Here is a 16,620-nt window from a genome sequence, read left to right as displayed (position 1 = left end):
TTTCCTCACGATGTTTTCCTTCACCGAAAAGGGACTGGTAAATATCAAATGATATTTCGTACATAAGTTCCGAAAAACTCATTGGTACGAGCCGGGGTTTGAACCCGCGACCTCCGGATTGCAAGTCGCACGCTCTTACCGCTAGGCCACCAGCGCTTGTTGGACTCCTCAATGTTGTTACATTATGTTTTTAACTTTTTGGTATGAATATTTTGCGGGTTGAGTAGGTACCTACCAACTTTAAATCCTGCTGACTAACTTACGTGACTTTTACTTATAGACGAACCCGAGACCGAAAAAGCTAGTTTGATACATTTTGCATACGCAACTGTTTGATGAGGCACCGCTTACGCTTGCAATGGCGCCGGCTTGCTTCACATAGTTCATCTACTGTCGGTAAGGACGCAGAATACGGGGAATAATTGTACGCAAGGGCGTCGCCAGGGGGTTGCAGGGGTAGGGCAGCAGCCGCCTTCCGTGCGTTTGCATGAATCACTTGATGACCCGCGACTTGTGTTTCAGATAGTTCATCTACAGTTGATAAGGACGAATAATGGTAATAGGTAGTCTACTACAGTTCTGAATCGCTCTTGGCCCCGGATTTCCGTGCATTACTCTTCGGTGGCGCCTGATGGGCGCTCTTGCTGCGTGGCTTTCGTCTCGGCCGCACGCGTCGCTTGATCGGGCGCCGCTTGCCCGTCGGCGCAGGCGCCGGACGCGGCTTGTTCTCCGTCTCCACTTTGATGCGCGCGAACATGTCGTAGTTCGTTATCACGCACATTTTACCTGTAAACAAAGAGATACTTACTTATTTAGTAATATTACCACGAATTTAACCAATTGCTTGTTTTAAGGTACACCTAACTTGGAATCTGAAGACCAACTGTGTCAGCTGTCGAAGGGACAGAACTTATTGCAGATCTAGCAGCTGTGTTGCCAGTGGAACTGACAAGTCTAGGAGCTGAGGTCAGTAGATGATTGATACGTTCATATCATCGTGAAAAGTACCTCAACCGTGTGTCGTCATTGTAGAGAAACGATAGGTTATGGGCCCATTTACGAGACCTACCTAGGTTACACACTAACTTTAATTTATTATAAAGTTAGTACATATATCTAACACTTTAATAGTATAGTAACCCTATCGAATTACATACTACCTGTGTGGCTACCACCAGTTTGGCACTGACATAAACGCTATCGAGAACGTAACTTACTTTCTATGCATCTCGCTCGTACTCGCATAATATTAGTGCGAGCGAGATGTATAGAAAGTAAATTACGTAGAAGTTAGTGTATGTGTCAGTTTGACACTGTCAGTGACTGTGACTCACGGTACGGGTACTAATATGCATGATGAGTGCATTTTCCAAACGAGCGAGCGTTTGTTGAAGCATATCACTAGATCGGTTAACGGATAAGCAGACTGGCTATTACCTTATTCACAAATATATGGTTCCCGACTATTCGTCTAGTATAGCTACCATACTTTATATAGACTATCCGTAACAAATATACGCTATTCCGAGATCACGTTTAAACTGATTATCATATTTGGCGTTGTAAATAACAGCCCTGAACGGTACAGTACAGACAGCAAGCATGCGAGTTCCGTGAATTAAATGATAATTGGAATATTAGTCGATATTATGATACGATTGTTACGGTTACCCCGGTCCAGTAACTAACAGTAATTAGCCGATGTGTTATCGAAGTGAATGACCTCCAATCGAAACAACGGTGATAGTCGTAGCGTAGATATTTTATTTATTGGATTTTATTATGACCGTAAAGTTTACCATCGATTAGATTGAAGTGAGCTCTGTAATTTGAGTGATGATTAATAATTAATAAGTAATACACTCGGTACAGTATACAACTATTCAAAGTCATAAAATGGGCGACATTCCTATATACATCAACTGCAAATTTGTTACGCAGTGTGTCGCATTTTTGTTATGCGCTCTATAATTGCTTGTTTCCGTAGTGATGTGATACGATTGCATCGAATGCGATTGCGTAGCAACGATGCATGCTCCTTCCTCAAAACAAATAACGTTTGTGGTAATTGTATGTAATATATGTATTACCTACATGAATACATGGGAAATAGGCTCAGGAGAAGAAGAAGTATTACCTACAGGCTGTTCAAAAATATCGGAAGTGGACTCTACCGCTTAGTTGTTCCTGTTGTTTTACTATTTATCTGATGCTGGATGCTAACCGCACAAATTTCGTACATTACATACATGATACATTGAATTAGTTCTCGGGTTCTTACCGTCGCAATATTCTTCACCGCACTCGGCACACGACACGATTCTCGTCTCCGTGACGCCGGACCGGTTCTTGGTTTTCCGGACCATGGGGTTTTTGATGAACTCTCTCTTATCTCTTGCCTGAGTCTTTAACTGCAACTTCCCTAGTTCTATTAATCTGAAAACCGAGAAAAAAGGTTCTATTAATTTAAAAGGATTAAAACTTTGAGTCGGACCGGAAGTTTATGCTTAACAGTGCTTAGTAATACCTAGCACAGACATAAATAAGTATCGGTAGAGTTATTATTAGGTACCTATCAATAAAAAAATACTAATTTTTGTAATAGGTAAATGGAACAATATATCAAGTAGGTTTATTTAACAACCACGTGCATGTGCGCTTCCTTATTTTTCGAGTAAGTAACTACGAGTAGTCTCAAGGTCTCAACAGTCCAAAGCGCGAATTTGAATCTTTATTTCCTCACACTGCAACGGCTGACATTTCCATAGGTTCTAAGCTGAATATACTAATGATCGAAATGAAAAAAGTAGACTGACCTGTTAAAATACTCCTCATCCAACTTGGACTTTGGCCGGACGGAGGTAAGCATCCGCCACTCGATGGGCACGGCGCACAGCTCCTCGATCTTCAGTCCTCGCATCTCCACTGGTATCGGGTCCATGAAAGTGAAATGCTTCTCCTCGTACCCTCGCGTCCCTAACTTCTCATATGCACGCACCTCCTTCCGAGGAGTTTTAGTTTTTTTATCCCCCAATTTATCCTTTATTTTTATGTCGTCTGCCCTCACCTGTTATATATGCATGATAAACCGAATTTAATGTAGGCGACCAACTTTGTTTTTTCGTAGCAAATATTTGAGTAGGTATATCACATACCTTTTCGGGTCGAGTTTTGAATTCTGGCACTTTATCCAACACAGCTCTATACTCTTCGGCATTGCTAATAACTGTTTTTGACAAATCCAGCAGCAAAGCTTCATCTTTCTTTTTATCGAAGAGATCGTCTAACTTCGACATGCTTATATTTTTAACCCAGACGGCGACGCCTGTACAAACACTGATCTTATCGATCCAACTTTGTTTTGGCGTATATCCTAGAAACCGCGGGGTCGATAACAATCAGGTAAATACAGTAGCTATGTAACCTAATTTCAGCAACTTACATACATTCACGACTAGTAATTATGGTTAATAATAGTTTACGTTACAAGTCTTTGTTCTTCAATATTTTGGTCTCATGGAAATTATTTCCAGATCGTCATTTCTTTCTAAGTAGTCTCTTTTGGCAGTGTTTAGTTGATCGATTATTTTTTTTCTGTTTTCAACATCGAGCGAGTTGCACTTAGAATTTTTGTTATCAGATTGGTCGTCGGACCACATTTTTCTGTTACCGTATTTGTCGTTTATAAACTTTTGTGACAGTGTTATCCTTTTTGTTGGAGACATTTTTGGTGATTTTTTGTCGCTTGCATCGTTGGTGTGTCCGAGATATTCGCTCAGTATTTTACTGTCTGGTTCAGACGCATTGCTCGTCTTCGAGAGATCCAGGCTGGACCTTTTGCTTCTCCAGTATGACTGGCTAAGGGAGTTCCGAGGCTTAGTGTTTTGCTCGGTGCCCTTGTCGCGCGGCGGGCTCGGTGAGCGGCTGTCATCGCTGGAGTGTGATAAATACTGTCGCGCTTGACTCCGATACTTTTGGCGCATTTTTCTTTTTTGACTATAAAATGGATCTTTCTCACTTTGTTTCTTGTATTGCGCCGCTGGTCGGTTAACTCCCCATTTGGGTCGATTTTCTAAATCTTTCTTGTATCTCTCGTCAGACCTGCGATCTTTTTTCATAGAATTATGTGATCTTTCTTGTGGCGCATTTTCATCGATATTGGGATAATCTTTGTCTACATTTCTTTCCACTTCTTCAGTATCCGTTTTTCTGTCTGTTGTAGATTTATACATTTTTAAATCTGTCTGCGTAGCAACATCCTTAGTTCGTGGCCCACGATATTTCTTTGGCGTCAATACTTTGCCTGATTCTAATGATTCACTATTACTAACTGTATTCATTGAAACATTAAAGTAGTTGTTGTTAAGGTTTTGTGGAACCAGAACTGCAAGTTGAATGGCGTTCGATTGTCCATTAACGATTTCACCATTTCCATTTATACCAATGGGTACAATATTGAATCTGTTATCTGTCAGCGCCAATGGTGGAACACTATGAATGTAGAGATTTAAATTTCCAGGGCCGTTTGATCGCGGCGAGTTGAATTCTGTGGTTTGATGTGAATTACAATCAGGTTTTTGGCTTTTAGCTGAGTGCACATCATAAGTTCTATCAGTTTTTGCAGGACTTATTGTTTCGCTAATTTGTAATGTTTCTACTACACTGTCTTCTATCTTTGGTTTGGTTTCTACAGTATCACGTCTTGATCTGGGTTCTAAAGAAATGCTTTGGTGCATTATTTGTTTCTGAGAACTAAACCTCTTTTCTTTTTCTAACTTAGCCGCCCTCTCCGCGTCTTCAAGAGCTTTTTTGAGTGCCTCTAATTTTCTTTGCTCTAGAAGTTGTTTTTCGTCGTGTCTCCGCCTTTCTTCCTCAACCCTCAGCCTGTCCTGCTCTTGTTGCCTTTGTAAACGAAGCTCTTCTAGTCTTTCTTCTCTTAACTTTATTTCTCTCTCCTCTTGGCGTCGCTTCTCTCGATCCTCTAACTGACTTAGTATAGCTGACTGCAGTTCTAGAGCTTTAATCCGTTTGTTCTCTCGCTGAGCTTTTATTTCTGGTTCTAGCGGAACGTTTTGACCTCGTAAGAATGTTCTGAAAAAAAAGGACGGTTCACCTATCGGTCGATTTGCACTGTCAAGTTTGTACTGTGTGATCACTATAGTTCTTAAATGTTGTTAATATAGCAAGGTACCATCGCCCACTCTGTTAAGTATCCATCGGTGGACCTTATGCCTTTTGTAATAAGTTTCACCGATGGACAGTTAAGAGTGTTGCTGTTTGTACGTACCTCCCTTCGTCACTCCCATTACATGACGACCTGTCGCAATCGAAGCCGGAGTTGGTTGAGCTCCTCTGATCGATGACCAGTACCTCCGCGGTATTATCGATCATGTTCAGACCCCGCTCTACCCAAGATGGGGTGCCTTTCTTTTGATTCTGCATCTGTATGCGAAAAATATAGTTATTTTAAAGTAGATTTCGTTCATTCGGAAAATAAACAATTCTTCTACAAATGTAACCAGTGACTACCGCCGGAGTGTGTTGAAGTATCCTAGTTAAAATTAGTGTTGATTTGCATTTGCACCACATGTTTATTGGTCGTCTCGCCATCCTTTCCTTGAGATACGCGGGAAGCAATGGTCAGTCGACGGTGATCAATGATTAATGAGTGTTTACCTGGGGTAGTCGCTCATGGGGCGCCGTGGGCTCCCAAAGGCGGCCGGTGGCGACGCCGCGGTCGCCCCAGCGCGGGCGGCCTTCCTCGGCCGTGGAGCGCGAGCTGCGCCCTGACCACGGGCCCTCCGACCTGCCACCACTATTAGGTCGGTTCCTGTTCCGAATATACACTTCCAATTAGCCAAATTTAGGTCAGGCAACCCTATACCTAGTGATCGGTAACAACGTTTTAATTTCATGGCAGCGTTGTTGAGTTAAAGGAATCTGTAAAGTAAAACTCATCAAAAACATTACATGTAAAATGATGCAAGTCTCGCAACGCAATTCTTCTACTACAATAAAGTTTTGAGATGTAATGTGAAACCACTGTGAAACCAAGTCGGTATTTTAGTCAGTGCCAGGGGGTGTTAAAATCGTATCAATATTAGATATCTTTATTTTTTAATACATGTAATGACTTGACATCTTGCGAAATGTGACAGTGACAGCGGCAAACAGATGGAACGGCCTTAATGTTGTATGGAAGCCCCACTTAAATATTTATTTTATTCAGTTTTTAGTATTTGTTGTTATAGCGGCAACAAAAATATTCTTGTGAAAATTTCAACTGTCTAATAGCTAATATGGTTCATAAAATACAGCCTGGTGACACACAGACTGACGGACAGTGGAGTCCCGTTTTTACCCTTTGGGTACGTAACCCTAAAAAGTATTGTTTTTCTATGAGTCAACTAAAATAATGCTTTTTCTATTAAACAACCTAAATAAATAAATAAAATTAGGAAATATCTCAGTAGATAAAAGGATAGAACAAAAGACATCAACGAGCTTATTTTTCAGTTAAAAAAAAGCTTGTTGTTGTCTGGTATAGTTCGGTATACGAAGTCTTAATCTTAATTCAACCATTAAAGTTGACGAGTAAAAAATGTGGCTTTCCATTACAAAAGGGTCCTTAAGGATGGAATGCCACAAATAATTAATGTACTCTAATAACTGTATTAATACTTACTGTTACAGTCTCATAAAAATGTAGTGTCCAATTTTATTTTATTGGCTTTTTAAGCGCTAGGCGGTTTAAAATAATGTTACAGAAAGTTTATAAACGCAAGAGCAGAAAGCGAGGTTTATTGACTTTAGATATAAAGTTTTACACAATTTATTTCTAGAGAAATGTAATTTTAGTACCTGGTATAAATATAATGTAAAAGCATACTGGGATGATTCTAGGGTATGTAAGTATATACAGTCAGCAATACGATTAGCTTAGCACCTTTGCATACAAATTTCTATCCCGGGGGAGGGGCGTACCTTATTTTCTGCAGCTCCATCCGCGTAAAGCGCTTTATAATTTCTATGATACATTTCAAATGTTTAAAAAAAGTGCGTAATGGTAAACATACCTGTCCTCCTTGGTGTCGTGCTGCCACGCCATGACAGGGTTGCTGGCGCCGTCGTGCCCTCTGCCCTGCCCCCTGTGGTTGACGGTCTCGCTTCCGTAGCCCGAGGTGTCCCCTTCTCCGTCCTCATCATAGAACGCGAATCTCTTCGCGCTCGGGATGTTCCTATTCAACACTTCCTTTGTCTTCTTATTGTCATCCTTAGATTTGTCGTCGATGTGATGGATCGGCGGCAAGCTGGGACTCCTCTGGTGGCTGACCTCTTCGTATTCGTAAGGTTGTTTATGCAGTTCCAAAGTGCTTGCAAATTGGTTTCGCGCTTGAACACGGTTGGTGTAGCGTTCGCCTGAACCCCATGGCAGGTAAAGATGAGACATTTCCTCTGTAAAAAAAATAGGTTAATGAACAATTAAACTAACCTTAACATAATACGAAGTAATATACGAATAGAAACCTTCCATGTCCACAGCCAAACGTAAAGTAACTATTTCAAATATGAATTCACGCTACCTACTCGTAAAAAATCTATTGAAATTTTCCCCTATTCACAAAGGGTTTTTAAGTTTAGTCGATATTCCTTTGAACGAAGGTTATCAATTTTCAGTGACTGTACGATTTTTACCCTGCAAGCAGCATATAAATATCCTTGTACTTATGTCTGCAAGCCTAGTACGGCACGGTACGGGCATGAGTTATTCAGTAGGATAATCCGCTGAAATCGATCGGCTGAAGATAATTTCCTTTGAAACCTTCGTATGACACGTACTTACATGCTATGCTACAGATTTAAATGTGCATTATATTAAATCTATCAACATATGTATTTATGTGATTAATAACCACAGAATAATTAAATTGGAAAAGCAGTTGGAAAAGCACGCACGAGGCACGAAGACAACCGAACTGATTTAAGGTTGTCTTCGTGACTCTTACAGCAGCTATTAAATAATGTTATACGACTTTCATTTTAAACTATTGTTTTGGTAAATTATATGTGTCTACTCGTTCGTAATAAATGGCACTCATAGTTATTTAATTACCTGAACAATTGCTTTCGTAAATAGAGAGCGCAAGTATCGTGTTGTGTTGTGAGCAAGTTGCAGTTGGTTAGCAATTCCTCAGTACCTGTAGTACTAGGTACCTAAACCTATACTTACATAAGTTACATGCTTGCGAAACAGCAAACTCTATTTTAACCTACAAAATTTGACAAAACACCTGTTGGTAATTCGACACAATATTCTTTTAGAAAATAAATCTGCGACCCATAAATCGTCAGTAATACAGTACTTATTAGGATAAGGCTTTAAAATATCTATTTTAAACCATATACAAAAACAATATTACTTAAATGGGCGTTAAAATTTCACTTGATAATTTAGCACCATTAGTTCTGGTTTCGGGAACATATCAAAGTTATAATGGCTCATATTGTTTCGCTAACATGGTTTTCGGTAACGACGAACTATAGTGTAATTTAAAATTTAACTTACCGAGGCACGCAAATAATAAGTACATGCGTGAGCGGTTACGAATGCATACTATTCCGTCCAAGAGTTCATGAAGATAACTTCTTTTTGTAACTATGTACTACTAATACTAATCCTTAAACACCTGTGTAAATAATAATTGAGGTACGACTTTTTAATATAATATAGGTATATTTAATATAATAGGAAATAAGTTAAGAAAATGTTGTGTTCATTTTATTAGGAACATTACATGTTATGTACACACACTAGTCCTATTAATGTTAAAAACTACATAGATGTTAGATTTGCAATGGCCTAACATGGTGCCATTGCCATGTGTTTCCACAAACTTTTACTGTAACAACTCTATGTACCAAAGAATTCTATTCTATTCTAGTTAAGCAGTGGAATTAATCAATGGAAACACAACATACAGCTAATAGGTAGGCAGACCCTAAGTAAATATACAAAATGATACAAAAATACTGTACTGGTCAGTAAATAGCGTTCATTTCAGGTTTGAAAGAGCAGGTAACGCGCGGCACGTTAATTTGACCGAAATAATTTTAATATATAATTTGGCACAACAACTATTGATGACTCAATAGCTGAAGTTACAGGACAGTATAACAATGATTTAAAGGCTTTTTGTTACACCTCTAAGTATATATAGGTATATATGCTTCATAAGTTTCATAACCGACCTGCCCGTAATAGGTAGGGTATGGTTCTCTGTTCATAGTGCGCGTGATATATGCCATTACTTCCATTTGGGCAATTATTGAAACAATCAACCAAGTTTTTTCAATGTTCATTATTCGTAACAAATCTGGAGTCATTTCAATGAAGTTTCTTTGCAAGTATGTGAAGGCGAGCGTTAATAAAATTGAAATGCGTGAAAATAACTGCGTGTAATGTGTGCGTGTACCTGCGAATAATAAATGTTTTACTTACCTACGTTTTAAGTTATATGTAATTATAAACTTTACCTACAACTTATAGTTAGGAAAAGGCAGATATATTATGGATATACAGTTGATATACAGTAAAGACGGTACAGCTAACAAGTAAAATATCGACGCTAATTAGCGTGTTGCAAATAGAGTTGTGCCGTTCCCGGTAACATTACCCATTTTGTATGGGGAATGTTACCGAGCGAGAAATTTCCCCATACAAAATGGGGAATGTTACCGGGAATGGCACAACTCTAGTTGCAAAGTAATCGACACCGGCTATTTCAGTAAGTATCCCTGGCAGTTTTCATACACGTAATACCTACACAAGATCCTGAATAAGGTTTACAGACGTAATACTTATATGTGAGGGACGGATTTATTTTTCTCGTTATTTCGTTATTATATAACTGTAAAACTACGCTCGAAAACGTTACTCCTTAGCAAAGATTTATATAACTCCGTATAAGATGGATACGTCTAAGGAAAAAAACGTGCCTCGGAAATCAAGAAAATTTGGCGCCACCACCTTTGGCCTATTCTCGACTAGATGGCGTTGACGGTTTCGTTTGTTATTTAACAATTTCAACGCATATCAGTGAAAGAACATGGGTCAAAATCATATAAAAATTATAAATGTATGTAATCATTTATCCATATATAAATACATTTTATGGTATGTATTTTTAACCATTTTCATTTTTAGTTTTAATCGTGTGTCGATAGATGGCAGTGAATTTACTGTGGGTACAAAATTTACTATGACGGTACTCCTCTATCCTATATATCCTCTTTGCTCCTTAGTTATTTTAGATACTTAGTCTGTAGAAAAAAGGTTTTTTAAATAAATTATTAATACATAAGCAGGTACTGAATGCAAACCGCTATGCTATACCTCGACACGGTGCTGCGCATTTATGTTCATCAATAGCTAGATAAGTTCACGTTAACATAATTATGAGAACGTTTCCAACACTAAAATAACGGAGAACAAATGAAAAACGGTAGATACTAAGTGGCCAGCAATATTTCGTATATTTTATTTTGCAGTTACGCTCTCGCGCACACGGCTTAGAGTTATCTGTTTCTCCTGTCACTTTCTGGGCGCATCGCCTTCACAAAACCTCTATAACTTGATTGTTGATTATAAGTTTGAACTGATTATTCATAGTTTGTATGTTTGTAACGTATCGGGGTCGTACAAATTTATATCTTTAGGTGGTCAGAGATGGGAAAACGACCGAGAACGCTGTTTTACTTTGATTTTTATATTTACGCTACGATAATTTAATTAATTTAATTGTTGCCCGGAAATGGTAATCATCCTTCGTTTTGTGCAACTTTGGCTACGCCGACAGATACAATTAGATAACATCTATCCACTTGTGTTACGAAACCGAATTATTTAATGAGTGGTTATAAACCTATTACAATAAGATTGGGCTTAAGTGGATGTTTCTTTCACGGTTGAAGCCTGTAGATGAATTTTTCACCACACCAACTGGTAAAGGCTCTCTTGATTGTTCAAAAACTGATAAGAAAGTTGCATTTTATTCACATGTGAGGTAAAGTAATGAAATACAATTTTTTTGTTGTTTTCTCATGTTTGCTGGTAGAATTGACTTTTAAATGATGATTTTGAGTGATAAATTTTGTGTTTCACTCGGTGGCAAAATTTGTTTAACTCTCGTGCCTTAAACGCAACGCTCAAGATTCCATTTTTCTCTTCTCGCTACGCTCGGTAGCGTGAAATGCTTTGTAATGTTCAATTTGAGCTCTTTCAAATGATATCCCACTTGACCTCGTAACTAGTTTGAAATGTTGCCCCCTCTTTAAATTGGGTATTTTCCATAATTAATAAAAAAAAATTTTTTTAAGTACACTTCCAAGTTGTCTTAGCGTAGCTTAGGGTTAGCGTTGTTCATAACTATTCCAAATTTCAAATCGATAGCTTATGTAGTTCTCGAGATATTTAGCAATGTGACAGACAGACGGACGGACGGACGGACAGAGTCGAACCTTCCTTTTTGTACCTTTTTGGCACGGAACCCTAAAAATTATACCCACCCTAATACCTGCTAGGACACGACAAACTTGAAATAAATTCCTTCAGCTAGTTCGACCAGCAGCATATAAACTTTCTTGAATTTGACTAGAAGTGATCAAATAAAGTGTTAAGTGGGTTGGAATTATTAATTACTAGCTTCTGCCCGCGACTTCGTCTGCGTGGTGGGATGATGATGATGTTGATGATTGATAAAAAAACTATCCTATGTCCTTCCTCGGGCCTGAACCTGGGCTAAACATTTGTCTGTCGTGTTGTGTTGTGTTGTGTCGTGACGTAGTCGTGACGCATCAGAAGTAGAACGGCAATCGGTTTTATACATTTAATATGGTTGAGTTCACATTTGTCTGACGTGTCTGCGTCGGACAAATATGCACGCAACCATATTAGAAGAGATCTACTTAATACCTAGTCCTTGTCTACCTCTCGTACTTTGTTTGAGACTGATTAAACCGAAACAGGCCTGTTATTGTGGTTCCAGAAGTGGAATCTTGAGTGTTGCGACATATTTTTTCCGCCTCAGCATCGCAATAGATGGATACAGTGTAAGGAAAAAACGTGCCTCGAAAATCAAGAAAATTTGATTCTCGTTCAGAGGGCGTTACTAGCTTTGGCCTACTGTCGTATAGAAGGCGTTGACGGTTTCGTTTGTTGTTTAACAATTTAAACGCATATCAGTGAAAGAACATGGGTAAAAATTATAAAAATAATTAATGCAAATAAAAAAAATCATTTTTCCATATTTAAATACATTTTATCGTATTTTTATAAATCTTCATTTTTAGTTTTAAAGTGTGTCGACAGATGGCAGTGAATTTACTGGGGTTACAAAATTTACTATGACAGTACCGCTCTAGTATAAGTTACTCAATGGCATCGCAAAGAAAACACTAGTTGTAAAACATGATGCAGGTATTTACATATCGCACCCATTTTAATGCTATTCAATATCAATATCATTTTTAGGCAATAGGCACAATACCTATATTGGTATCGTGACTTCGCTAACGATCTTATAATAGTCCCGATAGTCCGTAACTTTTCTAAAAGCCTTCTATTTCGGTATTAATGTGACTCATGGCCGCGGTGAAAGACTGAAAGGTCATTGTTCACTTGATGTAATGTACCTAGACCTACCTACAATAGGTATGCCCTTGAAAAGTAGCCACGAATGAGCGAGGGTGCGTGCGGACGCCATCGACCAGGCCATGGCTTTGTCACATTCAGCCGTTTAAACGTTTGTCCAATACATTGTGTTTCCATATCCGCCTGTTGGGAAATCAATTGTAATGCTTTGATTGTCATTTTGAGGGTCTCTTTGTCTCCATAAGTGGGGCCTTGTACTTAATTTCCATAGTGTTGCTCGCTAGTACGTTCGCATAAAATGAATTCGGAGTTCTTGCAAAACGGGGTTTCCGTGAAAGAATTTTAGGGGCGGAATTTCCATATTAGTGTTAGTTTGCAATTTTCCAAAAATGGCTATCAATCAAAATCTTTAGGTAAGTACTTAATTATAACAAGCCTAATTAGTTTGTTTTTATTGTATCGTCATGTCATCAGTTAAATAAACATAAATAAGTATAGTATCGGTTTCACTTCGATTTATTAGCAACGATGCGTGTCGTGCAAATTGCCACCGCTCGCCAGCGAGATTTTTATGAATCTAATTATTTTTCTGAAGTTTCAATGAAGACCCATCTTAGGCCCGTATAGTCATGGTAACCCAATTTTTAATTCACTCACTTATTAACAAAAATACCTAATTAAATATAATTGCGCACAGTATTACATAAACTTCTCTGGAGTCTGGGAGTTGTAGGCGTCCATAGGCTACGGTGACTGCTTATCATCAGGCGGGCCGTACGCTTGTTTGCCACCGTCGTCGTAGTATTAAAAAAACAAAGTTTTCTTGTGTAATATTCCTGCCTACTTTCCTATATGAAATTGACACAGTTAAATACAGATGTTTTTTTTGAGCACATTGACTACGCAACCTAGGTCAGGTACTATCTAGCCTAGTTTCGTACATCTAACGATTATGATTGCACGTCGGACTAGGTACCTAATTTACAAAACATATTGTCTAGACTAGAATGTGATTTCGTCTTCAGCATAACTTGAACCCAAGGTAAAAATTCGATGTGTAACCATTTGTCATTTGTGTTTCATTGCGTCTCACTCTCTCATTAAGCAAAAATATGAGACGCAAATACACATTGGACAAAGAAATTGTACAGGTGGAATACTCATTACCACCCTAAGGGTCGCCTTTAGTGACAGCAGCCATAACAGGGAGTGGCATATTTTTGATTGATATTGCTTCCGGTAAATCTTACTTCGCACCAATATCAGTGTCTATCACTACACCTACTCTCACTACGAAACAAGATTTCAATTTTGAAGTCTTTTGCTTGCTCAGGTCTTGTTTTTAAACTACAAGTTTGCCCCCTGTGAAATTAATAATGATTACTTACTAAAATGTGCTTAGAACCAACCGCAGACGAGTCGATTTTTTCTAAGTACAATACCCACTCAGATTATGCATAGTCATTGCAGATTGCAGATCAGGGGCGTTTGACTCGCCTACAATCAGTACAAGCAACAATGTTGATTTACGCCGGCCAGACTGCAATTTTGTCCCCTAACTCCTAAATTGGGGCTGCGTGCTCGATTGACTGATAAAATACGGATTAGCATTTGGAGCACATGCCTTTTGCAAGTTTAGAGGACACTAATTCATTGAGTTTAATACAATGAGTTGGTAAACACAGGTGTTTCGTGGTTTGCGATTAATGAGGACGTTTCTCGTATAACCATGCCTAACTTATTAAATAGCTGTAGCAAAATTCTTGTATTAGGGTCATATTAATTCGTAGGGTGTTAATTAGTTTTCGTGTTCTCGGGGTTCTCGTGAGTTAAATCCACAGTCCCTTGGAATGCTCCTATAAACTTCATTCAAAATATCATAAAAGCAAACTAGAAATTATGCTTTTTTGGGAACTTTGAGATATATTTACCTGTATTTTAACTCTTTACTGCATACGCAGCCATTTATATGGCAGTTATAATATTCAACTCTATTGCTATTAGCTATTAAAGTTCAATTTTAAACAAATATTTTTTTAATGACATGAAGTAATCAATGAAGTGAAGTATCACGGATCCCTCACTTGTATAACACTGAATTCTGCACTGCTGATCCTTTTGTAGGGTCTAAATATAAATTTAAAAAAATATATATATTCCGTTTTGTTGAGAGAAAACGATATTTAATATAAAATCAGATTCTGTTTTAATTTTAATTATTCTTGTAATTTACATTTAATTTTATTTCAGTAGGTACTGGTAATAATTCGTTTGTTAAATAAGTATACATGATATACATATCCTATTACAATTTATCTTAAGTATTATATATCATAACTTTTTCAAGCTATGTGCTCCTGGGTGCCAGGGAAATGCAATTAGTTGTACCTACGTTATAGGAAGGTACCTTTCTAAATTCTAATTCCTACTTATTCTATATTATTATATATATTAGTATTGTCTGATGTCTGATTTGCAACTATTTAAAATAATTTTAAGAGGTAAATTAAACTATATTACCTACTTAAACATTTTACAAGCAATATGTAGTACTCCTAGCGCAGCGAGAATTTGTGTGTATGTAACTATGTATTGTACATTCTCGTGTTTTCTTATTTTTGTTATTTTTAATCGTTACATAATGTATGGCTCAATGGATAACTGTTATTGGCCTTGTCTTATGTAAGCATAATTTATGTCTTAGTTATATTTACGGCTGTTCTTACAACGACTTAAATTTATTTAACTATAACTAATATTATTTCCACGTTGGTCCAGTGAATAAACTTTATTTCAGAAAGGTAAGTAATTTACAAAATTGAGAAAATACCTACATACCAACCGCCGCAGTTTTAAAATCCACTCCAGATTACAATTTGCGTGTCTATTAGCAGATACCTCCTTGTAGTAGTAAAAGACTTATCACACCGAGACGCGAATAAAAAAAACGTAACCCGTGAATTTGTTGCAAAATGTTCTGTGCTGTAGCGCACGGCCGCGGCCGACTACAAACTTGTAAACAGACGGATGGACACTAAACTACCAACCTCTCTCCCTCGCCCACTGCTTCTTCTTCTGTTGCACTAGCGTTGGCTTGCTTGCCTGCACCGACAGCATCGCACACTATACATTACACTTTCTAATGCCGTATTGCACACACGTTGCGTTTCTTTTGGCCGTAGTTTACGGTGCACCGGCTAATGAGTGCTTCGGAACAGTGTTTAAAAATGGACGCGCGCGCGCTCCGGCGCGGACGGCGGTCCGGCGGTCGCGGTTCGATTCGCACACATAATCTACCCAGATATTAGACCCCTCGTCCCATAAAATCACAATGTAGCTGGTTTACGTTCGGTAACCACAGCATACCACATGCTTATAAAAAATCACGCGAACGCGCGACATCTCGATCTTTCAGTTACCGTTTCAGCGGCCGTCACGCGAATGCGAGCGTTTCAGAAGAAAGCCTCGTGAAAGCCGTCGGTCGATATTGGCCCTCGTCGTCCCCACATAGACCTCTCACGAGCGATCGCATAAGCCGAACCAGCATAAGCATGACACCCCATACAATATGTGTTACGGATTTTGGTGTTACACTTATACACTGGTTCGCTCCAAGTCGAATGTCCGGCTGTGGTCTGAAAATGCCTGTCGCCATGACGACGTTATGTTTCACGTGCTCGACAAGACTTGAGGCAATTTTCTTCCCATTTGCATTTAGGGCAAGAAACGACGCGAAAATTGTTATGGGTCAGATTAATTATGGCATGTAACTATGTCGGCCATTTGTTGCTTTAATTTAAATAACAAACGTTTTTCTTCGTAAGCGTTACTAGGCGTTACGTAGTGTAGGTACTTACACTACTTACTTACGTCTCAGAGGACACTCCATGGAAAGTAAGATTATTGTAACACGTAGTGGGTTCATCGAGCACATGCTTATTAGCATTCAAGACAAACAAGAATGACGCAGA

General features: G+C 38.5%; 2 protein-coding genes across 3 annotated transcripts; both read right to left on the bottom strand.

Moving 5' to 3' along the window:
• Positions 1-561: 561 nt before the first annotated feature.
• LOC134745425 (uncharacterized) lies at positions 562-3,296 on the bottom strand. The gene is made up of 4 exons (XM_063679461.1): positions 3,156-3,296; positions 2,817-3,067; positions 2,282-2,436; positions 562-786 (listed from the first exon to the last, which is right to left on the bottom strand). The coding sequence occupies exons 1-4, from the start codon at positions 3,294-3,296 to the stop codon at positions 572-574; spliced, it is 762 nt and encodes a 253-aa protein (XP_063535531.1). The 3' UTR covers positions 562-571.
• Positions 3,297-3,483: 187 nt separating this feature from the next.
• On the bottom strand, positions 3,484-16,025 carry LOC134745424 (uncharacterized). Of its 2 annotated transcripts, none has more exons than XM_063679458.1 (5): positions 15,697-16,025; positions 7,077-7,455; positions 5,677-5,830; positions 5,288-5,442; positions 3,484-5,091 (listed from the first exon to the last, which is right to left on the bottom strand). In XM_063679458.1, exons 1-5 carry the CDS (start codon positions 15,764-15,766, stop codon positions 3,501-3,503), a joined length of 2,349 nt encoding a protein of 782 aa, XP_063535528.1. In that variant the 5' UTR covers positions 15,767-16,025; the 3' UTR covers positions 3,484-3,500. The 2 variants fall into 2 exon arrangements, with proteins under 2 accessions (XP_063535528.1, XP_063535529.1); XM_063679459.1 differs by lacking the exon at positions 15,697-16,025 and adding an exon at positions 15,488-15,531.
• Between the last annotated feature and the right edge of the window lie 595 nt (positions 16,026-16,620).

The sequence above is a fragment of the Cydia strobilella genome, chromosome 11 (genome assembly GCF_947568885.1).
Source record: "Cydia strobilella chromosome 11, ilCydStro3.1, whole genome shotgun sequence".
Taxonomy (NCBI): domain Eukaryota; kingdom Metazoa; phylum Arthropoda; class Insecta; order Lepidoptera; family Tortricidae; genus Cydia; species Cydia strobilella.
Note: the sequence above shows the minus strand (reverse complement) of the source record. Positions and strands in the feature narration are given on the sequence as shown.

What these genes read in the sequence shown, in the direction of transcription:
- LOC134745424 (XM_063679458.1), bottom strand. Translation starts at nt 15,766, where the DNA reads ATGCTGTCGGTGCAGGCAAGCAAGCCAACGCTAGTGCAACAGAAGAAG. An exon ending in GCAGTGGGCGAGGGAGAGAG is followed by an intron (nt 7,456 to 15,696) that starts GTTGGTAGTTTA and finishes TTTTTTTTACAG; the next exon opens with AGGAAATGTCTCATCTTTAC. An exon ending in CACGACACCAAGGAGGACAG is followed by an intron (nt 5,831 to 7,076) that starts GTATGTTTACCA and finishes TATTCGGAACAG; the next exon opens with GAACCGACCTAATAGTGGTG.
- LOC134745425 (XM_063679461.1), bottom strand. Translation starts at nt 3,296, where the DNA reads ATGTCGAAGTTAGACGATCTCTTCGATAAAAAGAAAGATGAAGCTTTG. An exon ending in GATGAGGAGTATTTTAACAG is followed by an intron (nt 2,437 to 2,816) that starts GTCAGTCTACTT and finishes CTCGGTTTTCAG; the next exon opens with ATTAATAGAACTAGGGAAGT. An exon ending in CGGTGAAGAATATTGCGACG is followed by an intron (nt 787 to 2,281) that starts GTAAGAACCCGA and finishes CTTTGTTTACAG; the next exon opens with GTAAAATGTGCGTGATAACG.